This window comes from Salvelinus fontinalis, chromosome 6 (genome assembly GCF_029448725.1).
Source record: "Salvelinus fontinalis isolate EN_2023a chromosome 6, ASM2944872v1, whole genome shotgun sequence".
In the NCBI taxonomy this organism is placed as follows: Eukaryota; Metazoa; Chordata; class Actinopteri; order Salmoniformes; family Salmonidae; genus Salvelinus; species Salvelinus fontinalis.
Window position 1 is genome coordinate 13,753,690 of NC_074670.1, and position 27,081 is coordinate 13,780,770.

The following is a 27,081-nucleotide window of genomic DNA, read 5'->3' on the forward strand; positions in this document are numbered from 1 at the left end:
TCTGACAATAATAATAATACAGCATCACACACCGTTACACACTGGGGAGAGTCAGCTACAGAGCACAACACAATCTGAGAGAGGCAGGACAGGAGGTGGAAGGAGGAGAGGAGAGATGGGGGGAGGAGGAGAGGACAGGAGGGGGTAGGAGGAGAGGACAGGAAGGGGTAGGAGGAGAGGACAGGAGGGGGAAGGAGGGAGGACAGGTGGGGGGAGGAGGAGAGGACAGGAGGGGGAAGGAGGGAGGACAGGTGGGGGGAGGAGGAGAGGACAGGAGGGGGAAGGAGGGAGGACAGGTGGGGGGAGGAGGAGAGGACAGGAGGGGGAAGGAGGGAGGACAGGTGGGGGGAGGAGGAGAGGACAGGAGGGGGAAGGAGGTGAGGAGAGAGGGGGAGGGAGGGAGGACAGGTGGGGGGAGGAGGAGAGGAGAGAGGGGGAAGGAGGGAGGACAGGTGGGGGAAGGAGGAGAGGAGAGAGGGGGAGGGAGGTGAGGAGAGAGTGGGAGGGAGGGAGGACAGGTGGGGGAAAGAGGAGGACAGGTGGGGGGAGGAGGAGAGGAGAGAGGGGGAAGGAGGGAGGACAGGTGGGGGGAGGAGGAGAGGAGAGGGGGGGGAAGGAGGTGAGGACAGGAGGGGGAAGGAGGTGAGGAGAGAGGGGGAAGGAGGAGAGAGGGGGAAGGAGGAGAGGACAGGTGGGGGGAGGAGGAGAGGAGAGAGGGGGAAGGAGGAGAGGACAGGAGGGGGAAGGAGGTGAGGAGAGAGGGGGAAGGAGGAGATGATAGGTGGGGGGAGGAGGAGAGGAGAGAGGGAGAAGGAGGAGAGGAGAGAGGGGGAAAGAGGGAGGACAGGTGGGGGAAAGAGGAGGACAGGTGGGGGAAGGAGGAGAGGAGAGAGAAGGAAGGAGGACAGGAGAGAGGGGAAAAGAGGGAGGACAGGTGGGGGAAAGAGAAGAGGAGAGAGAAGGAAGGAGGAGAGGACAGGAGGGGGAAGGAGGTGAGGAGAGAGGGGGAAGGAGGAGAGAGGGGGAAGGAGGAGAGGACAGGTGGGGGGAGGAGGAGAGGAGAGAGGGAGAAGGAGGAGAGGAGAGAGGGAGAAGGAGGAGAGGAGAGAGGGGAAAGAAGGGAAGGACAGGAGGGGGGGAGAGGAGAGGGGGAAGGACAGGAGGGGGAAGGAGAAGAGGACATGAGGGTGAATGAGGAGAGGGGAGAGGGAGAGGGAGGAGGGGAGGACAGGAGGAGGAGGGAAAGGAAGAGAGGACAGAGAGTGAGACACTGTCTTACTCTGATAATGAGAATCACAGTGTTGACAGAAATGAACATTTGTGCAAACATTCATATCACACAATAGCTTATGTTTCATGAGAAAACATCCTTATTCCAACAATACATATCATCTGTCAGTTCTATATTCGACCACCCAATTTTGTGCAATCATGGCTCAACTGTAAAAGGAGGGAATTTACTCCATCTTGGCTCAACCCAATCTCAGTTTCCCAGGAACTTACTGAATCTAGACTCATCCCCTTGCAACTGCACCCGATGGCACAAGCTGCTATGATCCCAATAGAGCTGTATACGCAGACATTCTAGAACCTTTATCATTCTCTCAGGCTGAATCCCAAATCACCCCCTTCGCCTGGCCCCTCGGCACTCCACTTGCGTGTTCACACGCGCCTCCGCCATTTGCACAAGTGTACTAAAGCTGAGGGAGTGAAAATTATGGGGGAGTAGGGTCGAATTAGATCCTCCTATAGCCACTTCGAACTAACCAGCACGGATGCAGGCTTCAGAGCGAAGTACTATCCCGACACTCACCGCTATATGTTTGAAGTTAGCACAATTGAATTGTAAAAAATGGAGAGGCGTGTCTAATTATATACCATGTGCATGTGTTTATGTCTGATTCAGAGACTGGTCCCGAAGTTGATGGGTTTATTGATCCCATCGCCACTCTCTGGAAGTCACCCTCGGAGCTTCAACATGTGACAACAGAGGGAGTTGGTAGGGGCGAGGGGGCGGTTTGGGATTCACCATAACTACTTCATCTCATTCCATCTAACTCTGTCAATATCTCTCTTTCATCTCTCTCCTTCACGATCTGTCTCTTCTACACATATAGTGTTAGCGTACACATCACAGGCTGTGTAGTACAGGTAATATCACATTCTTGTTTAAAAGCCTAGAGAATCATACAACAAACCACTGCACCCTACCTTTCTATCAGGAACAGACACCGAGAAATTGCAATAATATTCAAAGCTATACTGTGGTACACTGCTATGCTATGGTAAAATATACTGTACTGTACTATCAGTTGGCTTAACAGAAGTGGCTTGGAAAAACAATTATGAACCTTGACAACCCCCCACTTGCCTTTACATTTTTCTGATTGGTTGACACAGTTTCCAATCAAGGTTCTGTTACTGAAGCATTAAGTTCTGTACCAGTTGAAGGTGCCGACGATATACTCTCAGTAAGCTTGCACAGTCAGCTTGGAATGAAGAGCATTGATTGGCTGGCGTAGCGTTCTACAGGATGTCAAACAATTTAGAGATTGTTAGTGATAACTCCACCTTCCTCTGGGAAAAAGGGAAGAGTTGTTCATCCATTTATCCCTCCTCTGGAAACAGTTCAGTAGAAAGGCTATAAAGGTTAACAGGTGTGGCTTCTGTCCAATTTAGTTCCACAGACTTAATAAAACCCACTTCCCCTACTGGGCAGGTCCCTCCCTCCTGCCCTTGTCCTGCTGTGCTGATTGGGTCGGGGCGGTGTCCATCGATGCTGCTGGGCACCTGGTTGGTCAGCCATTGGTGTTGGTGATGGTCTTGGCAGTGTAGTTCTGGAAAAGTGGCTGGAGGAACATCCCGACCGTTCCGGACACACACACAATTATAAAGATCCACAGGAAGAGACGGTCGATCACCATGGCAACATACTTCCAGTCCTCGCTCACCTGAAGAGGGTGAAGGCAGAGGTTTACATAAGTACAGTGCTTACAGAAAGTATTCACACACTTTGACTTTTTCCACTTGTTGTTGTGTTACAAGATAGGATTAAAATTGATTTAATTGTCATTTTTTGTGAACGATCTACACAAAATACTCTAACGTCAAAGTGGAAGAACAATGCTAACATTTGTAAAAAATCTATGAAAAATAAAACCCTAATATACAGTATCTTGTTTACATACGTATTGTAACGACCCTGGGTTTATGAGCGCGGATATCAACTCTGCCGCTCGACCATGCTTTTGGGGCACAGTTGATAGCGCGCTGGACTGCGGGCTAGAAGGTTGAGGGTTCGAGACCTGCTCCCTGCTGTTTCATTACAGTATTCATCCCCCTGAGTCAATACAGTGCATGTTAGAATCAGCTTTGGCAGCGATTACAGCTGTGAGTCTTTCTGTGTAAGTCTCTAAGAGCTTTGCACACTTGGATTGTACAATATTTGGCCATTATTCTTTTAAAAATTCTTCAAACTCTGTCAAGTTGGTTGTTGGTCATTTCCAAGTCTTGCCATAGATTTTTTGACCTTGGGTTTTAGGTTATTGTCCTGCTGAAAGGTGAATTTGTCTCCCAGTGTCTGTTGGAAAGCAGACTGAACCAGGTTTACCTGCTTAGCTCTATTGCCGATGACAAGCATGCCGATAACATGATGCAGCGATCACCATGCTTGAAAATGTGAAGAGTGGTACTCATTGATGTGTTATGTTGGATTAGCCCCAAACATAACGCTTTGTATTCAGGACAAAAAAAGTATTACTTTAGTGCCTTATTGCAAACAGGATGCATGTTTTGGAATATGTGTATTCTGTACAGGCTTCCTTCTTTTCACTCTGTCATCTAGGTTAGTATTGTGGAGAAACTAAAATGTTTTTGATCCATTGTCAGTTTTCTCCTATCACAGCCATTAAACCCTCTAACTGTTTTAAACCATTGGCTTTATGGTAAAATCCCTGAGAGGTGTCCTTCCTCTCTGGCAACTGAGTTAGGAAGGACGCCTGTATCTTTGTAGTGACTGGGTATATTGATACACCCTCCAAAGTGTAATTAATAACTTCACCATGCTCAAAGGGATATTATTTTTACCCATCTACCCTTCTTTGTGAGGTATTTGGAAACCTCCCTGGTGTTTGTTGTTGAATCTGTTTTAAATTCACTGCTCGACTGACGGAACTTACAGATGATTGTATGTGTGGGGTACAGAGATGAGGTAGTCATTCAAAAATCAATATTATTGCACACAGAGTGAGTCCATGCAACTTATTATGGGACTTGTTAAGCAAATGTTTACTCCTGAACTTATTTAGTCTTGCCATAACAAAGATGTTGAATACTTATTGACTCAAGACATTTCAGCTTTTCATTTTTAATGAATTAGTAAAACATAATTCCACGTTGACATTATGGGGTAGTGTGTGTAAGCCAGTGACATCACAACATCTACATTCAATCCATTGGACATTTCGGCTGCAACATAACAAAATGTGGAAAAAGTCAAGGGGGGAATACTTTCTGAAGGCAGTGTAGATGAAGGATACACAGCTCTCTTTTCTCCTCTTTCTCGATCACTTGTCTCTCTCACTTTCTCGCTCCTTCCCTCCCCCTCACCTATTAAAGGGGGGTGAGAGGAGGGGTTGAAAGGTTCATGTGAGTAGAGACTGGATTCCACCACAGAGCTCTAATGAGGTCTGACACTGAAAGGGGGGAGGAGGAGAAGAGAGGTGACGGGAGAGAAAAAGAGAGACCGGATGTAGAGGAATAAGGGATGGATGAGTACGGCAGGGAAGGAGAAGGGGGAGAAGAGAGGGGAGGTGGAGAGAGAATCAGACCGGGTATAGGGGAATAAGGGATGGATGAGTACTGCAGGGAAGGAGAGGGGGAGGAGAGAGGGGAGGTGGAGAGAGAATCAGACCGGGTATAGGGGAATAAGGGATGGATGAGTACTGCAGGGAAGGAGAGGGGGGAGGAGAGAGGGGAGGTGGAGAGAGAATCAGACCGGGTATAGGGGAATAAGGGATGGATGAGTACTGCAGGGAAGGAGAGGGGGAGGAGAGAGGGGAGGTGGAGAGAGAATCAGACCGGGTATAGGGGAATAAGGGATGGGTGAGTACTGCAGGGAAGGAGAGGGGGAGGAGAGAGGGGAGGTGGAGAGAGAATCAGACCGGGTATAGGGGAATAAGGGATGGATGAGTACTGCAGGGAAGGAGAGGGGGAGGAGAGAGGGGAGGTGGAGAGAGAATCAGACCGGGTATAGGGGAATAAGGGATGGATGAGTACTGCAAGGAAGGAGAGGGGGGAGGAGAGAGGGGAGGTGGAGAGAGAATCAGACCGGGTATAGGGGAATAAGGGATGGATGAGCACTGCAGGGAAGGAGAGGGGGGAGGAGAGAGGGGAGGTGGAGAGAGAATCAGACCGGGTATAGGGGAATAAGGGATGGATGAGTACTGCAGGGAAGGAGAGGGGGAGGAGAGAGGGGAGGTGGAGAGAGAATCAGACCGGGTATAGGGGAATAAGGGATGGGTGAGTACTGCAGGGAAGGAGAGGGGGGAGGAGAGAGGGGAGGTGGAGAGAGAATCAGACCGGGTATAGGGGAATAAGGGATGGATGAGTACTGCAGGGAAGGAGAGGGGGAGGAGAGAGGGGAGGTGGAGAGAGAATCAGACCGGGTATAGGGGAATAAGGGATGGGTGAGTACTGCAGGGAAGGAGAGGGGGAGGAGAGAGGGGAGGTGGAGAGAGAATCAGACCGGGTATAGGGGAATAAGGGATGGATGAGTACTGCAGGGAAGGAGAGGGGGGAGGAGAGAGGGGAGGTGGAGAGAGAATCAGACCGGGTATAGGGGAATAAGGGATGGATGAGCACTGCAGGGAAGGAGAGGGGGGAGGAGAGAGGGGAGGTGGAGAGAGAATCAGACCGGGTATAGGGGAATAAGGGATGGGTGAGTACTGCAGGGAAGGAGAGGGGGTAGGAGAGAGGGGAGGTGGAGAGAGAATCAGACCGGGTATAGGGGAATAAGGGATGGGTGAGTACTGCAGGGAAGGAGAGGGGGGAGGAGAGAGGGGAGGTGGAGAGAGAATCAGACCGGGTATAGGGGAATAAGGGATGGATGATTACTGCAGGGAAGGAGAGGGGGAGGAGAGAGGGGAGGTGGAGAGAGAATCAGACCGGGTATAGGGGAATAAGGGATGGGTGAGTACTGCAGGGAAGGAGAGGGGGGAGGAGAGAGGGGAGGTGGAGAGAGAATCAGACCGGGTATAGGGGAATAAGGGATGGGTGAGTACTGCAGGGAAGGAGAGGGGGGAGGAGAGAGGGGAGGTGGAGAGAGAATCAGACCGGGTATAGGGGAATAAGGGATGGATGAGTACTGCAGGGAAGGAGAGAGGGGAGGTGGAGAGAGAATCAGACCGGGTATAGGGGAATAAGGGATGGATGAGTACTGCAGGGAAGGAGAGGGGGGAGGAGAGAGGGGAGGTGGAGAGAGAATCAGACCGGGTATATGGGAATAAGGGATGGATGAGTACTGCAGGGAAGGAGAGGGAGGAGGAGAGAGAGGGGAGGTGGAGACAGAAAGAGACCGGGTGTAGGGGAATAAGGGATGGATGAGTACTGCAGGGAAGCGGAGGGAGGAGAGAGAGGGGAGGTGGTGATGATGACTTGAAGAGGACAGGAGGGAGGACCTGAAGTGAAAGAAGGATCAGGTGGGTTTTAAAAGTGGTCGGCATGGAGACGGACGGTAATCATGGAGATGATGAGTGGCGCTGATGGACAGAATTACAAGGACTGTTAATTCACTATGTCAGGGTCTCTCATTCCAGGAGAATGTTATTTTCTCCCTCTCCATGCCTTCAGGCATCCCTGCCCACTGAAGGAACCCCCCCCCCCCCCCCCCTCAGTCGTTCATCCTCCTCTCTTTCTACTCCTACGTAGGGAGAGCCCTGTTTTAATCACTCACAATGCTGATGTCATACAGTAGCTAAGATTAAATCTGTGTTGAATATTCAGAGCAGAACAAGTGTAGCCCATGAATTCATAACCATTCACCCATAGTTATTCTCCCTAGAATGTAGCAGTAGGTGGTAGCTATTCATAGGTTGCACCCCCGTCACTCGGTCGCGTCATGCCATTGTTATGAACGTTCTCAAGCCGCCCTGCACCATAGTGGTGCCCAAAAGTCGTGATAAGCCCAGTCCTTCTGAACAGAGGCTATTGACTGTTTAGTCTAAATTACACTATAGTGGACTGGAAATATGATTATATTGCTAAAGTGGGCAAATATTTAGTAGGACACAACTTTGACATCATTATCATGTCATCAAATGTACTTCAAACAGACGGCAAGGAAGTCATTAGCTAGGAAAGTCATTAGCTAGCAAAGTCATTGGCTAGCAATACTAACGTTAGCTAATTAAAATCCGGTGGCCTCCCCTCAATCTTAGCTAGCTAGCTAACGTTATACTGCATCTAAAGTCAATCTGGCAACATCAAAATGATAACGTGAGGTTTTCCTAATAATTATTTGCCTCCTTTTGAATGTCATTGTATTTCCAAGCCACTGTAATGCACTTTGAATGAAATCTTCAACAGCACTTATTGACTGATTGAGTAGAGTGCTAGGCATCAGTCCTAAAACGAATGTTCAAAACAGTACCGTCTCGAAACAGGCCAATCTGCTGTGAATAAGTGTAGATATATGGCCTTCTAGACCGAGTGTAAGTAACATTCTATGATGTGTATGGCAGAACAGGGTCAAGACATCAGATATATAATGTGATATATAGTTGCAGTGAATGGTGAATAAATGGTGTATTTCTACGTTACTCACGCTCTGGTGGTCGTCTTCAGTCTTCATGTGGTTGGCGATGAAACGGACCCCGTCGACAGCCTCCTCCAACCCAGGGCAGGCTTGTCCTAGCACGGCCTGGGTCAGGGCTGGGCCCCCTCCTACCTGTTTCCCCCTAGGCCGGTTCCCCTGCCCCCCCTCCCTGCCTTCCCTCAGCCCGTTCAGCCCCTCCATCGACCCCCCTCCCCCCCCCGCGCCCCCTCCCAGCTCCCCTACAAACTGTTTCACCGACGCCCGGTTCACGTAACACGTACAGGGGTCGTTGTTATCCGTGCCACCCCCTCCGCCCCCCAGCCCTAGGCCCACCATCAGCCCCCCGGCGGAGCCCCCATCCCTGCCCCCCTCCCTCTGCTCCTGGCCCCTCCGTCGCTGGCGCAGCTTCTGACGCTCGCAGCTGTTCCGGGGCTGGCGCATGAAGAGCAGCGCAGGCAATTTGTTGAGGAACACCAGCTTGACCCAGGGAGGCATGGTGTGTGTGGTGGGTGAGCGGTGGTGCACGTTGAGAACACACACACTGGTGACAATAGAGAAGGTCACCAGGACCATGGTGAACATCAGGTACTTCCCGACCAGAGGAACGTCCAGGGAGGTGGGGGGGACGATCTTAGAGATCAGCAGGAGGAACACAGTGAGGGCCAGCAGGACAGAGATACACAGGGTCATCTTCTCTCCACAGTCAGAGGGCAGATAGAACACTAAGATAGCCAGAGAGGTGATGAGGACACAGGGGATGATGAGGTTGATGGTGTAGAACAGAGGTTTCCTGCGGATGATGAAGTCATAGGTGATGTCTACGTAGGTGGGGTCGGCAGGGTTCTCGTTGCGGCGCCCCGGCAGGGCGATGATGTCCCACTCTCCACTGGGTGTGAAGTCGTCCATGCTGGCCACGTCGGACCTCAGGATCAGGTCGATCTCTGTGCGGTCGTAGGTCCAGGAGCGGAACCTCATGGTGCAGTTCTGCTGGTCGAAGGGGAAGTGTTTGACCTCGATCTTACAGGCTGACTTGTAGATGGCTGGAGGCAGCCAGAAGATACTGCCGTCATGGGAGACCACCGCGTTGGAGTAGAAGGAGACCTCGTACATTCCGTCAGCACTAAGGAAGCAGGGATGGAAAGAGAGAGAACGTTAGACTATTGGAAGGATTTTAGATATTAAAATACAGTATATAAAATGCATGCCCTATTAAATCTATCACATCTTTGAAAACAAATTAGTAATACATACAGATTAAAATAAGCAGAAAAGAGTGAGACAGTTTCTCCTATAAATGGGGGTAAATGTAACTTCAGCTCTATGTGTGTCTCATTAGATTTCCTCCAGTCTCACTACAGATCCTTTATCACACAACCTCAGTCACATCTCACACAGACAGGACTGAGTGACAGGAGCAGGACAGGTAAGACTCTACTGTTACAGACAGCCAGGTTAGATGACCACAGAATATATCTCTCTCTCACACACACACACACACACACACACACACACACACACACACACACACACACACACACACACACACACACACACACACACACACACACACACACACACACACACACACACACACACACACTGACTACAGAAAGATGGAGGTCAGACAGATGAGGGTGTGATGCGTATCAGGACTGCAAAGTAACACACGGCTCCTTATATAAACATGCTGGTCACTGCTGAGGTGAACATCATCCTTCCTTAACCTGGACACAGCTAGGACAACTAGAGAACTCAGGTAGAGAACAGGTCAAATCCCTCAGGCAGAGAACAGGTCAAATCCCTCAGGTAGAGAACAGGTCAAATCCCTCAGGTAGGGAACAGGTCAAATCCCTCAGGTAGAGAACAGGTCAAATCCCTCAGGTAGAGAACAGGTCAAATCCCTCAGGTAGAGAACAGGTCAAATCCCTCAGGTAGAGAACAGGTCAAATCCCTCAGGTAGAGAACAGGTCAAATCCCTCAGGTAGAGAACAGGTCAAATCCCTCAGGTAGAGAACAGGTCAAACCCCTCAGGTAGAGAACGGGTCAAATCCCTCAGGTAGAGAACGGGTCAAATCCCTCAGGTAGAGAACGGGTCAAATCTCTCAGGTAGAGAACGGGTCAAATCCCTCAGGTAGAGAACGGGTCAAATCCCTCAGGTAGAGAACGGGTCAAATCCCTCAGGTAAAGAACGGGTCAAATCCCTCAGGTAGAGAACGGGTCAAATCCCTCAGGTAGAGAACGGGTCAAATCTCTCAGGTAGAGAACGGGTCAAATCCCTCAGGTAGAGAACGGGTCAAATCCCTCAGGTAGAGAACGGGTCAAATCCCTCAGGTAAAGAACGGGTCAAATCCCTCAGGTAGAGAACGGGTCAAATGCCTCAGGTAGGGAACGGGTCAAATGCCTCAGGTAGGGAAGGGGTTAAATGCCTCAGGTAGGGAACGGGTCAAATGCCTCAGGTAGGGAACGGGTCAAATGCCTCAGGTAGGGAACGGGTCAAATGCCTCAGGTAGGGAACAGGTCAAATACCTCAGGTAGGTAACGGGTCAAATGCTTCAGGTAGGGAACGGGTCAAATGCCTCAGGTAGGGAAGGGGTTAAATGCCTCAGGTAGGGAAGGGGTTAAATGCCTCAGGTAGGGAAGGGGTTAAATGCCTCAGGTAGGGAACAGGTCAAATACCTCAGGTAGGGAACGGGTCAAATGCCTCAGGTAGGGAAGGGGTCAAATGCCTCAGGTAGGGAACGGGTCAAATCCCTCAGGTAGTGGACGGGTCAAATGCCTTAGGCAGGGAAGGGGTCAAATGCCTCAGGTAGGGAAGGGGTCAAATGCCTCCGGTCGGGAAGGGGTCAAAGAACTGAGGTAGGGAATGGGTCAAATGCCTCAGGTAGGGAACAGGTCAAATACCTCAGGTAGAGAACAGGTCAAATACCTCAGGTAGAGAACAGGTCAAATAACTCAAGTAGAGAACAGGTCAAATAACTCAAGTAGAGAACAGGTCAAATACCTCAGGTAGGGAACGGGTCAAATGCCTCAGGTAGGGAAGGGGTCAAATGCCTCAGGTAGGGAACGGGTCAAATCCCTCAGGTAGTGGACGGGTCAAATGCCTTAGGCAGGGAAGGGGTCAAATGCCTCAGGTAGGGAAGGGGTCAAATGCCTCCGGTCGGGAAGGGGTCAAAGAACTGAGGTAGGGAATGGGTCAAATGCCTCAGGTAGGGAACAGGTCAAATACCTCAGGTAGAGAACAGGTCAAATACCTCAGGTAGAGAACAGGTCAAATAACTCAAGTAGAGAACAGGTCAAATAACTCAAGTAGAGAACAGGTCAAATACCTCAGGTAGAGAACAGGTCAAATACCTCAGGTAGAGAACAGGTCAAATAACTCAAGTAGAGAACAGGTCAAATAACTCAAGTAGAGAACAGGTCAAATAACTCAAGTAGAGAACAGGTCAAATACCTCAGGTAGAGAACAGGTCAAATACCTCAGGTAGAGAACAGGTCAAATAACTCAAGTAGAGAACAGGTCAAATACCTCAAGTAGAGAACAGGTCAAATACCTCAGGTAGAGAACAAAGAAAGAGAGCAATGGAGGAAGATCAAGATATTGATTACCCTTCGTAAGGAATTAAATCAATGGAACCCATTAGTTTGTGACTGACCGTATTAATGTGTTGTTAGTGGTTATGGGGGTGGGGGCTGGGGGGGGGGGGGGGTAAGTAGATCTGTTTAGCCCCCGCCGGTTGCTTAATCAGTGTAAGACGGCATTAGGGAAAGAGGAGATCGAGGCCAGGCAGTTCACTTTCACTGATAAGATTAAGCTTACACAGGGTTAAGACACTCCGATAAGATCAGTTACACCGGGCTAAGAGACTACGATAAGATAGGGACTAGAAGACTGGAGTTGAGAAACAATGCTGTACTGTGTGTGTGTGTGTGTGTGTGTGTGTGTGTGTGTGTGTGTGTGTGTGTGTGTGTGTGTGTGTGTGTGTGTGTGTGTGTGTGTGTGTGTGTGTGTGTGTGTGTGTGTGTGTGTGTGTGTGTGTGTGTGTGTGTGTGTGTGTGTGTGTGTGTGTGTGTGTGTGTGGAAGTTGGTTGCTCTTCTGACTCCTACGTAGAGCAGACAGTTGCTGAAGCACTAGCCCAGAGTATCATGCCTCAACAGCCTTGATTATCACTGCAAACTTGTGGCGCTGATATTTGGGAGTCTCGGCCATGTACTTAGGCTGACAGTATGTGGCCTTCAGATTGGCGGCCTGCAGAGGACAAAGGCAAAGCAGCTCCCAAGGTACTGCTCTGTGTCAGCGGTCCTGGACAGCTTAGCTGTTTGGAGAAGAAGGTGCATCTGTATCTAGAAGTGCCCAGATATCCATGTCTTTACAATGTTTGGATCCTTCTCCACTGTAATGTGCTTTGTGGATTCAAATAGTATGACATTGTGTGTGTAACTCACTTGTTATACAGCACAACGTCAGGCAGCCAGATGTGTGTGTGTGTGTAACTCACTTGTTATACAGCACAACGTCAGGCAGCCAGATGTGTGTGTGTGTAACTCACTTGTTATACAGCACAACGTCGGGCAGCCAGATGTGTGTGTGTGTGTAACTCACTTGTTATACAGCACAACGTCGGGCAGCCAGATGTGTGTGTGTGTGTAACTCACTTGTTATACAGCACAACGTCGGGCAGCCAGATGTGTGTGTGTGTGTAACTCACTTGTTATACAGCACAACGTCGGGCAGCCAGATGTGTGTGTGTGTGTGTGTGTAACTCACTTGTTATACAGCACAACGTCGGGCAGCCAGATGTGTGTGTGTGTGTGTGTGTGTGTAACTCACTTCTTATACAGCACAACGTTGGGCAGCCAGATGTGTGTGTGTAACTCCCTTGTTATACAGCACAACGTCGGGCAGCCAGATGTGTGTGTGTGTGTGTGTGTGTGTAACTCACTTGTTATACAGCACAACGTTGGGCAGCCAGATGTGTGTGTGTGTAACTCACTTGTTATACAGCACAACGTCGGGCAGCCAGATGTGTGGGTGTGTGTGTGTGTGTGTGTAACTCACTTGTTATACAGCACAACGTTGGGCAGCCAGATGTGTGTGTGTGTGTGTGTAACTCACTTGTTATACAGCACAACGTCAGGCAGCCAGATGTGTGTGTGTGTGTGTGTAACTCCCTTGTTATACAGCACAACGTCGGGCAGCCAGATGTGTGTGTGTGTGTAACTCACTTGTTATACAGCACAACGTCAGGCAGCCAGATGTGTGTGTGTGTGTGTGTAACTCACTTGTTATACAGCACAACGTTGGGCAGCCAGATGTGTGTGTGTGTGTGTGTGTGTGTGTGTGTGTGTGTGTGTGTGTGTGTGTGTGTGTGTGTGTGTGTGTGTGTGTGTGTGTGTGTGTGTGTGTGTGTGTGTGTGTGTGTGTGTGTGTGTGTGTGTGTGTGTGTGTGTGTGTGTGTGTGTGTGTGTGTGTGTGTGGGTGTGTGTGTGTGTGTGTGTAACTCACTTGTTATACAGCACAACGTTGGGCAGCCAGATGGGTGTGTGTGTGTGTGTGTGTGTGTGTGTGTGTGTGTGTGTGTGTGGGTGTGTGTGTGTGTAACTCACTTGTTATACAGCACAACGTCAGGCAGCCAGATGTGTGTGTGTGTGTGTGTAACTCACTTGTTATACAGCACAACGTCGGGCAGCCAGATGTGTGTGTGTGTGTAACTCACTTGTTATACAGCACAACGTCGGGCAGCCAGATGGGTGTGTGTGTGTGTGTAACTCACTTGTTATACAGCACAACGTCGGGCAGCCAGATGTGTGTGTGTGTGTGTAACTCACTTGTTATACAGCACAACGTTGGGCAGCCAGATGGGTGTGTGTGTGTGTGTGTGTGTGTGTGTGTGTGTGTGTGTGTGTGTGTGTGTGTGTGTGTGTGTGTGTAACTCACTTGTTATACAGCACAACGTCAGGCAGCCAGATGTGTGTGTGTGTGTGTGTGTAACTCACTTGTTATACAGCACAACGTCGGGCAGCCAGATGTGTGTGTGTGTGTAACTCACTTGTTATACAGCACAACGTCGGGCAGCCAGATGTGTGTGTGTGTAACTCACTTGTTATACAGCACAACATTGGGCAGCCAGATGTGTGTGTGTGTGTGTGTGTGTAACCCACTTGTTATACAGCACAACGTCAGGCAGCCAGATGTGTGTGTGTGTAACTCACTTGTTATACAGCACAACATTGGGCAGACAGATGTGTGTGTGTGTGTGTGTGTAACCCACTTGTTATACAGCACAACGTCAGGCAGCCAGATGTGTGTGTGTGTGTAACCCACTTGTTATACAGCACAACGTCAGGCAGCCAGATGTGTGTGTGTGTAACTCACTTGTTATACAGCACAACATTGGGCAGACAGATGTGTGTGTGTGTGTGTGTGTGTAACCCACTTCTTATACAGCACAACGTCGGGCAGCCAGATGTGTGTGTGTGTGTGTGATTGTCTGTAACTCACTCCTTATACAGCACAACGTTGGGCAGCCAGATGTGTGTGTGTGTAACTCACTTGTTATACAGCACAACGTCAGGCAGCCAGATGTGTGTGTGTGTGTGTGTAACTCACTTGTTATACAGCACAACGTTGGGCAGCCAGATGTGTGTGTGTGTAACTCACTTGTTATACAGCACAACGTCAGGCAGCCAGATGTGTGTGTGTGTGTAACTCACTTGTTATACAGCACAACGTCGGGCAGCCAGATGTGTTTGGAAGGCAGTCTGACCTTCTCCATGCCATCAAACTCCTCAGGGACCCACGTCAGACGGTAGTCCTGCCATTCCTGGACACCAATCACAGACCAGAGAACAGAGTTAGTGACCAATCACTCAGCTGAGAAGATTGTTACTAACCAATCATACAGCAGAGAGGAGAGTTAGTGACCAATCACACATCTGAGAAGATTGTTAGTAACCAATCACAGACCAGAGAACAGAGTTAGTGACCAATCACACAGCTGAGAAGATTGTTAGTTACCAATCGCAGAGGAAAGTTAGTGACCAATCAAAGGTCATAGAAGAGTTTGAGACCCACAAACAGTTGCTGTGAGCTTCACTTTTGAAATAACACTCAGTGAAATGCATCTTTATTTTCCACAATGATCTTTATGTAAATATTTTCCTATAGAGACCTTTACTGTCCTGTCCAGGAACAGTGTGATAACTCAGCTCCATTAATTAGAGATGTAAGACAGAAGGACTAATGTCTACCATGACCCTATAGTAAGTCAGTTAAAAACACTCACTCAAACACACATCTAATCATCCTGACTGAAATGGCCGCCTGCCAAGGAGGTATCCAGATCGTGTGTGTGTGTGTGTGTGTGTGTGCGTGTGCGTGTGCGTGTGTGTGTGTGTGTGTGTGTGTGTGTGTGTGTGTGTGTGTGTCTTTGTGTCTGTGTGTCTATGCATGTGTGTGTGCGAGTTTGCCTCCCAGGCACACATGATTGAAGGTGTGTGGGTCAGTCACTGACACGCTCTTAGTGACATGCTCATGCTCTTAGTGACCTTGATGGTGGTAGCCCTGTAACTGTGATGTATTATGAGCCATAATGGTCCAGATAGCAGTGGCTCTATGGCTGTTAGGGCAGTAGAAGAACCTTAATAACCATTTACAATGGGGGCTCTGTAACTGTTATTGCTACAGTAAATGCCATGTAGAGCCATAATGGCCATGATGCCAGATGCTATATGACTTGAAAATGGTGGCTCTGTGAAACAGTGACGTGTTGTGGTATTATCAGAGCCAGAATGGTGGTGAAAGTGATAGCAGTGACTCTCTTGGCTCAAGACTGGTGTCCTTGGCATCTCCTCTTGGCTACGACCAAGGGCCTCATAAAACACATATGCTCATTCTCTGTTCAATTACAGACCATCAATCACCTTCAAACACGCACATGCGTACACACACACAGACACACACACAGACACACACACAGACACACACATGCGTACACACACACACAGACACACACATGCGTACACACACACAGACACACACATGCGTACACACACACAGACACACACATGCGTACACACACACAGACACACACACACAGACACACACACACACACACAGACAAACACACAGACACACACACAGACACACACACAGACACACACACACAGACACACACACACACACAGACACACACACACACACACACAGACACACACACACACAAACAGGTTTCCAACGGGTTTGTTCATAACTGATTTATACACATTAGTGCATTTACAGCTGTGCGTGTGCATGTGTGTGTGAACCTGTCCAGTGGGCAGTATGTTATGTTGCAGGCCCCAGCTGCAGACACACAGAGAACCAGCCGTGTAGGAGAGGGTCAGAGCTCAGGAGCATGCCAGGATTAGTCCCTCACAACAACAATACAGAACTGTGTCTCTCTCTGCCGCATACTGCAATGTGATGCTCCCGAGTGGCGCAGTGGTCTAAGGCACTGCATCTCAGTGCTAGCGGCGTCACTACAGACCCTGGTTTGATTCCAGGCTGTATCACAACCGGCCGTGATTGGGAGTCCCATAGGGACAATGCTGGGCATGATTGGCCCAGCGTTGTCCGATTTAGGGTTTGGCCGGGGTAGGCTTTCATTGTAAATAAGAATTTGTTCTTAACTAACTTACCTAGTTAAATAAAGGTTAAATAAAATAAATAAAGATGCTGGGTAGCATTGTATTGTACTGTATGACAACCCTCTTGGGAAACTCTGGTTGAGCTCATGTTCCCATTGAATGACCAGAATGTCTGTGTTGAGTTGTAGGAGACTGATACAGGGACAGGTATTTTCAACCCCCTACTGGTTCAGATTGGTATGTCTGCCCATGCCTATTCCTAACTTAGCGGCAGAATGAACAAACACGTTCTTGCACGATGCAATTCGTCGTGTTATCAATTAACAGAAAGGAGAGCATCGTTGCATTCTTAAATGTACATTTAATGAAGTCAGGCTACCTACCAGTTGATTTGGCATCTCAGGAGATAAAAGACAGAGCTACGTAACAGTAGGAGAGGAATGAAGACAGAGGGTTAAGGAGAGAGGTGAAGACAGAGGGATAAGGAGAGAGAGGTGAAGACAGACGGATACGGAGAGAGGAGGTGAAGACAGAGGGATAAGGAGAGAGAGGTGAAGACAGAGGGATAAGGAGAGAGGAGGTGAAGAAAGAGGGATAAGGAGAGAGAGGTGAAGAAAGAGGGATAAAGAGAGAGAGGTGAAGAAAGAGGGATAAAGAGAGAGAGGTGAAGAAAGAGGGATGAGAGAGAAAGAGGTGAAGAAAGAGGGATGAGAAGAGAGAGATGAAGACAGGGGGATAAGGAGAGAGGAGGTGAAGAAAGAGGGATAAAGAGAGAGAGGTGAAGACAGAGGGATAAGGAGAGAGAGGTGAAGACAGAGGGATAAGGAGAGAGGAGGTGAAGAAAGAGGGATAAAGAGAGAGAGGTGAAGACAGAGGGATAAGGAGAGAGAGGTGAAGAAAGAGGGATAAAGAGAGAGAGAGGTGAAGAAAGAGGGATGAGAAGAGAGAGGTGAAGACAGAGGGATACGGAGAGAGAGGTGAAGAAAGAGGGATAAAGAGAGAGAGGTGAAGAAAGAGGGATGAGAAGAGAGAGGTGAATACAGAGGGATAAGGAGAGAGAGGTGAAGACAGAGGGATAAGGAGAGAGAGGTGAAGAAAGAGGGATAAAGAGAGAGAGGTGAAGAAAGAGGGATGAGAGAGAGAGAGGTGAAGAAAGAGGGATGAGAAGAGAGAGATGAAGACAGGGGGATAAGGAGAGAGAGGTGAAGACAGAGGGATACAGAGCGAGAGGTGAAGACAGAGGGATAAAAGAGAGAGGGGTGAAGACAGAGGAATAAGGAGAGAGGAGGTGAAGAAAGAGGGATGAGAAGAGAGAGGTGAAGACAGAGGGATAAAGAGAGAGAGGTGAAGAAAGAGGGGTGAGAAGAGAGAGGTGAAGACAGAGGGATACGGAGAGAGGGGTGAAGACAGAGGGATAAAGAAAGAGGTGAAGAAAGAGGGATGAGAAGAGAGAGGTGAAGACAGAGGGATAAGGAGAGAGAGGTGAAGAAATAGGGATAAAGATAGAGAAGTGAAGAAAGAGGGATGAGAAGAGAGAGAGGTGAAGAAAGAGGGATGAGAAGAGAGAGGTGAAGACAGAGGGATAAGGAGAGAGAGGTGAATACAGAGGGATAAGGAGAGAGAGGTGAATACAGAGGGATAAAGAGAGAGGTGAAGACAGAGGGATAAAGAGAGAGAGGTGAAGACAGAGGGATAAGGAGAGAGAGGTGAAGACAGAGGGATAAGGAGAGAGAGGTGAAGACAGAGGGATAAGGAGAGAGAGGTGAAGACAGGGGGATAAGGAGAGAGAGGCGAAGACAGAGGGATAAACAGAGAGAGGTGAAGACAGAGGGATAAGGAGAGAGAGGTGAAGACAGAGGGATAAGGAAAGAGAGGTGAAGACAGAGGGATAAGGAGAGAGAGGTGAAGACAGAGGGATAAAGAGAGAGAGGTGAAGACAGAGGGATACGGAGAGAGAGGTGAAGAAAGAGGGGTGAGAAGAGAGAGGTTAAGACAGAGGGATACGGAGAGAGGGGTGAAGACAGAGGGATAAAGAGAGAGGTGAAGAAAGAGGGATGAGAAGAGAGAGGTGAAGACAGAGGGATAAAGAGAGAGAGGTGAAGACAGAGGGATAAGGAAAGAGAGGTGAAGACAGAGGGATAAGGAAAGAGAGGTGAAGACAGAGGGATAAGGAGAGAGAGGTGAAGACAGAGGGATAAGGAGAGAGAGGTGAAGACAGAGGGATACGGAGAGAGAGGTGAAGAAAGAGGGGTGAGAAGAGAGAGGTGAAGACAGAGGGATACGGAGAGAGGGGTGAAGACAGAGGGATAAAGAGAGAGGTGAAGAAAGAGGGATGAGAAGAAAGAGGTGAAGACAGAGGGATAAGGAGAGAGAGGTGAAGACAGAGGGATAAGGAGAGAGAGGTGAAGAAATAGGGATAAAGAGAGAGAAGTGAAGAAAGAGGGATGAGAAGAGAGAGAGGTGAAGAAAGAGGGATGAGAAGAGAGAGGTGAAGACAGAGGGATAAGGAGAGAGAGGTGAATAAAGAGGGATAAGGAGAGAGAGGTGAATACAGATGGATAAAGAGAGAGGTGAAGACAGAGGGATAAAGAGAGAGAGGTGAAGACAGAGGGATAAGGAGAGAGAGGTGAAGACAGAGGGATAAGGAGAGAGAGGTGAAGACAGAGGGATAAGGAGAGAGAGGTGAATACAGAGGGATAAAGAGAGAGAGGTGAAGACAGAGGGATAAGGAGAGAGAGGTGAAGACAGGGGGATAAGGAGAGAGAGGCGAAGACAGAGGGATAAACAGAGAGAGGTGAAGACAGAGGGATAAGGAGAGAGAGGTGAAGACAGAGGGATAAGGAAAGAGAGGTGAAGACAGAGGGATAAGGAGAGAGAGGTGAAGACAGAGGGATAAGGAAAGAGAGGTGAAGACAGAGAGATGAAGAGAGAGAGAGGTGAAGACAGAGGGATACGGAGAGAGAGGTGAAGACAGAGGGATAAGGAGAGAGAGGTAAATAAAGAGGGATAAAGAGAGAGAGGTGAAGACAGAGGGACGGAGAGAGGTGAATACAGAGGAATAAGGAAAGAGAGGTGACGACAGAGGGATAAGGAGAGAGAGGTGAAGACAGAGGGATAAAGAGAGAGGTGAAGACAGAGGGATAAGGAGAGAGAGGTGAAGACAGAGGGATAAGGAGAGAGGAGGTGAAGAAAGAGGGATAAAGAGAGAGAGGTGAAGACAGAGGGATAAGGAGAGAGAGGTGAAGAAAGAGGGATAAAGAGAGAGGTGAAGACAGAGGGATAAAGAGAGGTGAAGAAAGAGGGATGAGAAGAGAGAGGTGAAGACAGAGGGATACGGAGAGAGAGGTGAAGAAAGAGGGATAAAGAGAGAGAGGTGAAGAAAGAGGGATGAGAAGAGAGAGGTGAAGACAGAGGGATAAGGAGAGAGAGGTGAAGACAGAGGGATAAGGAGAGAGGTGAAGAAAGAGTGATAAAGAGAGAGAGGTGAAGAAAGAGGGATGAGAGAGAGAGAGGTGAAGAAAGAGGGATGAGAAGAGAGAGATGAAGACAGGGGGATAAGGAGAGAGAGGTGAAGACAGAGGGATACAGAGAGAGAGGTGAAGACAGAGGGATAAAGAGAGAGAGGTGAAGACAGAGGGATAAGGAGAGAGGAGGTGAAGAAAGAGGGATGAGAAGAGAGAAGTGAAGACATAGGGATAAAGAGAGAGAGGTGAAGAAAGAGGGGTGAGAAGAGAGAGGTGAAGACAGAGGGATACGGAGAGAGGGGTGAAGAAAGAGGGATAAAGAGAGAGGTGAAAAAAGAGGGATGAGAAGAGAGAGGTGAAGACAGAGGGATAAGGAGAGAGAGGTGAAGACAGAGGGATAAGGAGAGAGAGGTGAAGAAATAGGGATGAGAAGAGAGAGAGGTGAAGAATGAGGGATGAGAAGAGAGAGGTGAAGACAGAGGGATAAGGAGAGAGAGGTGAATACAGAGGGATAAAGAGAGAGAGGTGAAGACAGAGGGATAAAGAGAGAGAGGTGAAGACAGAGGGATAAGGAGAGAGAGGTGAAGACAGAGGGATAAGGAGAGAGAGGTGAAGACAGAGGGATAAGGAGAGAGAGGTGAATACAGATGGATAAAGAGAGAGAGGTGAAGACAGAGGGATAAGGAGAGAGAGGTGAAGACAGAGGGATAAGGAGAGAGAGGTGAAGAAAGAGGGATAAAGAGAGAGAGGTGAAGAAAGAGGGATGAGAGAGAAAGAGGTGAAGAAAGAGGGATGAGAAGAGAGAGATGAAGACAGGGGGATAAGGAGAGAGAGGTGAAGACAGAGGGATACAGAGAGAGGTGAAGACAGAGGGATAAAGAGAGAGAGGTGAAGACAGAGGGATAAGGAGAGAGGAGGTGAAGAAAGAGGGATGAGAAGAGAGAGGTGAAGACAGAGGGGTGAGAAGAGAGAGGTGAAGACAGAGGGATACGGAAAGAGGGGTGAAGACAGAGGGATAAAGAGAGAGGTGAAGAAAGAGGGATGAGAAGAGAGAGAGGTGAAGAAAGAGGGATGAGAAGAGAGAGATGAAGACAGGGGGATAAGGAGAGAGAGGTGAAGACAGAGGGATACAGAGAGAGGTGAAGACAGAGGGATAAGGAGAGAGGAGGTGAAGAAAGAGGGATGAGAAGAGAGAGGTGAAGACAGAGGGAAAAAGAGAGAGAGGTGAAGAAAGAGGGGTGAGAAGAGAGAGGTGAAGACAGAGGGATACGGAAAGAGGGGTGAAGACAGAGGGATAAAGAGAGAGGTGAAGAAAGAGGGATAAAGAGAGAGAAGTGAAGAAAGAGGGATGAGAAGAGAGAGAGTTGAAGAAATAGGGATGAGAAGAGAGAGGTGAAGACAGAGGGATAAGGAGAGAGAGGTGAATACAGAGGGATAAAGAGAGAGAGGTGAAGACAGAGGGATAAAGAGAGAGGTGAAGACATAGGGATAAGGAGAGAGAGGTGAAGACAGAGGGATAAAGAGAGAGGTGAAGACAGAGGGATAAAGAGAGAGAGGTGAAGACAGAGGGATAAGGAGAGAGAGGTGAAGACAGAGGGATAAGGAGAGAGAGGTGAAGACAGAGGGATAAGGAGAGAGAGGTGAATACAGAGGGATAAAGAGAGAGAGGTGAAGACAGAGGGATAAGGAGAGAGAGGTGAAGACAGGGGGATAAGGAGAGAGAGGCGAAGACAGAGGGATAAACAGAGAGAGGTGAAGACAGAGGGATAAGGAGAGAGAGGTGAAGACAGAGGGATAAGGAAAGAGAGGTGAAGACAGAGGGATAGGGAGAGAGAGGTGAAGACAGAGGGATAAAGAGAGAGAGGTGAAGACAGAGGGATAAGGAAAGAGAGGTGAAGACAGAGGGATAAGGAAAGAGAGGTGAAGACAGCGGGATAAGGAGAGAGAGGTGAAGACAGAGGGATAAGGAGAGAGAGGTGAAGACAGAGGGATACGGAGAGAGAGGTGAAGAAAGAGGGGTGAGAAGAGAGAGGTGAAGACAGAGGGATACGGAGAGAGGGGTGAAGACAGAGGGATAAAGAGAGAGGTGAAGAAAGAGGGATGAGAAGAGAGAGGTGAAGACAGAGGGATAAGGAAAGAGAGGTGAAGACAGAGGGATAAGGAAAGAGAGGTGAAGACAGAGGGATAAGGAGAGAGAGGTGAAGACAGAGGGATAAGGAGAGAGAGGTGAAGACAGAGGGATACGGAGAGAGAGGTGAAGAAAGAGGGGTGAGAAGAGAGAGGTGAAGACAGAGGGATACGGAGAGAGGGGTGAAGACAGAGGGATAAAGAGAGAGGTGAAGAAAGAGGGATGAGAAGAGAGAGGTGAAGACAGAGGGATAAGGAGAGAGAGGTGAAGACAGAGGGATAAGGAGAGAGAGGTGAAGAAATAGGGATAAAGAGAGAGAAGTGAAGAAAGAGGGATGAGAAGAGAGAGAGGTGAAGAAAGAGGGATGAGAAGAGAGAGGTGAAGACAGAGGGATAAGGAGAGAGAGGTGAATACAGAGGGATAAGGAGAGAGAGGTGAATACAGATGGATAAAGAGAGAGGTGAAGACAGAGGGATAAAGAGAGAGAGGTGAAGACAGAGGGATAAGGAGAGAGAGGTGAAGACAGAGGGATAAGGAGAGAGAGGTGAAGACAGAGGGATAAGGAGAGAGAGGTGAATACAGAGGGATAAAGAGAGAGAGGTGAAGACAGAGGGATAAGGAGAGAGAGGTGAAGACAGGGGGATAAGGAGAGAGAGGCGAAGACAGAGGGATAAACAGAGAGAGGTGAAGACAGAGGGATAAGGAGAGAGAGGTGAAGACAGAGGGATAAGGAAAGAGAGGTGAAGACAGAGGGAAAAGGAGAGAGAGGTGAAGACAGAGGGATAAGGAAAGAGAGGTGAAGACAGAGAGATGAAGAGAGAGAGAGGTGAAGACAGAGGGATACGGAGAGAGAGGTGAAGACAGAGGGATAAGGAGAGAGAGGTAAATAAAGAGGGATAAAGAGAGAGAGGTGAAGACAGAGGGACGGAGAGAGGTGAATACAGAGGAATAAGGAAAGAGAGGTGACGACAGAGGGATAAGGAGAGAGAGGTGAAGAAAGAGGGATAAAGAGAGAGGTGAAGACAGAGGGATAAGGAGAGAGAGGTGAAGACAGAGGGATAAGGAGAGAGGAGGTGAAGAAAGAGGGATAAAGAGAGAGAGGTGAAGACAGAGGGATAAGGAGAGAGAGGTGAAGAAAGAGGGATAAAGAGAGAGGTGAAGACAGAGGGATAAAGAGAGGTGAAGAAAGAGGGATGAGAAGAGAGAGGTGAAGACAGAGGGATCCGGAGAGAGAGGTGAAGAAAGAGGGATAAAGAGAGAGAGGTGAAGAAAGAGGGATGAGAAGAGAGAGGTGAAGACAGAGGGATAAGGAGAGAGAGGTGAAGACAGAGGGATAAGGAGAGAGAGGTGAAGAAAGAGTGATAAAGAGAGAGAGGTGAAGAAAGAGGGATGAGAGAGAGAGAGGTGAAGAAAGAGGGATGAGAAGAGAGAGATGAAGACAGGGGGATAAGGAGAGAGAGGTGAAGACAGAGGGATACAGAGAGAGAGGTGAAGACAGAGGGATAAAGAGAGAGAGGTGAAGACAGAGGGATAAGGAGAGAGGAGGTGAAGAAAGAGGGATGAGAAGAGAGAAGTGAAGACAGAGGGATAAAGAGAGAGAGGTGAAGAAAGAGGGGTGAGAAGAGAGAGGTGAAGACAGAGGGATACGGAGAGAGGGGTGAAGAAAGAGGGATAAAGAGAGAGGTGAAAAAAGAGGGATGAGAAGAGAGAGGTGAAGACAGAGGGATAAGGAGAGAGAGGTGAAGACAGAGGGATAAGGAGAGAGAGGTGAAGAAATAGGGATGAGAAGAGAGAGAGGTGAAGAATGAGGGATGAGAAGAGAGAGGTGAAGACAGAGGGATAAGGAGAGAGAGGTGAATACAGAGGGATAAAGAGAGAGAGGTGAAGACAGAGGGATAAAGAGAGAGAGGTGAAGACAGCGGGATAAGGAGAGAGAGGTGAAGACAGAGGGATAAGGAGAGAGAGGTGAAGACAGAGGGATAAGGAGAGAGAGGTGAATACAGATGGATAAAGAGAGAGAGGTGAAGACAGAGGGATAAGGAGAGAGAGGTGAAGACAAAGGGATAAGGAGAGAGAGGTGAAGAAAGAGGGATAAAGAGAGAGAGGTGAAGAAAGAGGGATGAGAGAGAAAGAGGTGAAGAAAGAGGGATGAGAAGAGAGAGATGAAGACAGGGGGATAAGGAGAGAGAGGTGAAGACAGAGGGATACAGAGAGAGGTGAAGACAGAGGGATAAAGAGAGAGAGGTGAAGACAGAGGGATAAGGAGAGAGGAGGTGAAGAAAGAGGGATGAGAAGAGAGAGGTGAAGACAGAGGGGTGAGAAGAGAGAGGTGAAGACAGAGGGATACGGAAAGAGGGGTGAAGACAGAGGGATAAAGAGAGAGGTGAAGAAAGAGGGATGAGAAGAGAGAGGTGAAGACAGAGGGATAAGGAGAGAGAGGTGAAGACAGAGGGATAAGGAGAGAGAGGTGAAGAAATAGGGATAAAGAGAGAGAAGTGAAGAAAGAGGGATGAGAAGAGAGAGAGGTGAAGAAAGAGGGATGAGAAGAGAGAGATGAAGACAGGGGGATAAGGAGAGAGAGGTGAAGACAGAGGGATACAGAGAGAGGTGAAGACAGAGGGATAAAGAGAGAGAGGTGAAGACAGAGGGATAAGGAGAGAGGAGGTGAAGAAAGAGGGATGAGAAGAGAGAGGTGAAGACAGAGGGAAAAAGAGAGAGAGGTGAAGAAAGAGGGGTGAGAAGAGAGAGGTGAAGACAGAGGGATACGGAAAGAGGGGTGAAGACAGAGGGATAAAGAGAGAGGTGAAGAAAGAGGGATAAAGAGAGAGAAGTGAAGAAAGAGGGATGAGAAGAGAGAGAGTTGAAGAAATAGGGATGAGAAGAGAGAGGTGAAGACAGAGGGATAAGGAGAGAGAGGTGAATACAGAGGGATAAAGAGAGAGAGGTGAAGACAGAGGGATAAAGAGAGAGGTGAAGACATAGGGATAAGGAGAGAGAGGTGAAGACAGAGGGATAAGGAGAAAGAGGTGAAGACAGAGGGACGGAGAGAGAGGTGAAGAAAGAGGGATAAAGAGAGAGAGGTGAAGAAAGAGGGATGAGAAGAGAGAGGTGAATACAGAGGGATACGGAGAGAGAGGTGAAGACAGAGGGATACGGAGAGAGAGGTGAAGAAAGAGGGATAAGGAGAGAGAGGTGAAGACAGAGGGATACAGAGAGAGAGGTGAAGAAAGAGGGATAAAAAGAGAGAGGTGAAGACAGAGGGATAAGGAGAGAGAGGTGAAGACAGAGGGATAAGGAGAGAGAGGTGAAGAAAGATGGATAAAGAGAGAGAGGTGAAGAAAAAGGGATGAGAAGAGAGAGAGGTGAAGAAAGAGGGATGAGAAGAGAGAGATGAAGACAGAGGGATAAGGAGAGAGAGGTGAAGAAAGAGGGACAAGGAGAGAGAAGTGAAGACAGAGGGATAAGGAGAGAGAGGTGAAGAAAGAGGGATAAGGAGAGAGAGGTGAAGACAGAGGGATAAAGAGAGAGGTGAAGACAGAGGGATAAGGAGAGAGAGGTGAAGACAGAGGGATACAGAGAGAGAGGTGAAGACAGAGGGATAAGGAGAGAGAGGTGAAGACAGAGGGACGGAGAGACAGGTAAGGAAAGAGGGATAAAGAGAGAGAGGTGAAGAAAGAGGGATGAGAAGAGAGAGGTGAAGACAGAGGGATACGGAGAGAGAGGTGAAGACAGAGGGATACGGAGAGAGAGGTAAAGAAAGAGGGATAAGGAGAGAGAGGTGAAGAAAGAGGGATGAGAAGAGAGAGGTGAAGACAGAGGGATACAGAGAGAGAGGTGAAGAAAGAGGGATAAAAAGAGAGAGGTGAAGACAGAGGGATAAGGAGAGAGAGGTGAAGACAGAGGGATAAGGAGAGAGAGGTGAAGAAAGATGGATAAAGAGAGAGAGGTGAAGAAAAAGGGATGAGAAGAGAGAGAGGTGAAGAAAGAGGGATGAGAAGAGAGAGATGAAGACAGAGGGATAAGGAGAGAGAGGTGAAGTAAGAGGGATAAGGAGAGAGAGGTGAAGATAGAGGGATAAGGAGAGAGGTGAAGAAAGAGGGATAAGGAGAGAGAGGTGAAGACAGAGGGATAAAGAGAGAGGTGAAGACAGAGGGATAAGGAGAGAGAGGTGAAGACAGAGGGATACAGAGAGAGAGGTGAAGACAGAGGGATAAAGAGAGAGAGGTGAAGAAAGAGGGATAAGAAGAGAGAGGTGAAGACAGAGGGATAAGGAGAGAGAGGTGAAGACAGAGGGATAAAGAGAGAGGTGAAAAAAGAGGGATGAGAAGAGAGAGGTGAAGACAGAGGGATAAGGAGAGAGAGGTGAAGACAGAGGGATAAGGAGAGAGAGGTGAAGAAATAGGGATGAGAAGAGAGAGAGGTGAAGAATGAGGGATGAGAAGAGAGAGGTGAAGACAGAGGGATAAGGAGAGAGAGGTGAATACAGAGGGATAAAGAGAGAGAGGTGAAGACAGAGGGATAAAGAGAGAGAGGTGAAGACAGAGGGATAAGGAGAGAGAGGTGAAGACAGAGGGATAAGGAGAGAGAGGTGAAGACAGAGGGATAAGGAGAGAGAGGTGAATACAGATGGATAAAGAGAGAGAGGTGAAGACAGAGGGATAAGGAGAGAGAGGTGAAGACAGAGGGATAAGGAGAGAGAGGTGAAGAAAGAGGGATAAAGAGAGAGAGGTGAAGAAAGAGGGATGAGAGAGAAAGAGGTGAAGAAAGAGGGATGAGAAGAGAGAGATGAAGACAGGGGGATAAGGAGAGAGAGGTGAAGACAGAGGGATACAGAGAGAGGTGAAGACAGAGGGATAAAGAGAGAGAGGTGAAGACAGAGGGATAAGGAGAGAGGAGGTGAAGAAAGAGGGATGAGAAGAGAGAGGTGAAGACAGAGGGAAAAAGAGAGAGAGGTGAAGAAAGAGGGGTGAGAAGAGAGAGGTGAAGACAGAGGGATACGGAAAGAGGGGTGAAGACAGAGGGATAAAGAGAGAGGTGAAGAAAGACGGAT

At 48.6% G+C, this 27,081-nt stretch overlaps 1 protein-coding gene across 1 annotated transcript in view; it reads right to left on the reverse strand.

Moving 5' to 3' along the window:
- LOC129857104 (neuronal acetylcholine receptor subunit beta-2-like) overlaps nucleotides 1-27,081 on the reverse strand; it is an 86,045-nt gene that overhangs the window by 1,522 nt on the left and 57,442 nt on the right. The window contains exons 4-6 of the mRNA XM_055925039.1: nucleotides 14,526-14,635; nucleotides 7,823-8,933; nucleotides 1-2,951 (exon numbers count right to left, since the gene is read on the reverse strand). The exon at nucleotides 1-2,951 is cut by the window's left edge and continues 1,522 nt beyond it. Coding sequence (XP_055781014.1) covers nucleotides 2,799-2,951; nucleotides 7,823-8,933; nucleotides 14,526-14,635 — 1,374 coding nt within the window. The 3' untranslated portion in view covers nucleotides 1-2,798. The remainder of the gene's footprint in view (nucleotides 2,952-7,822; nucleotides 8,934-14,525; nucleotides 14,636-27,081) is intronic.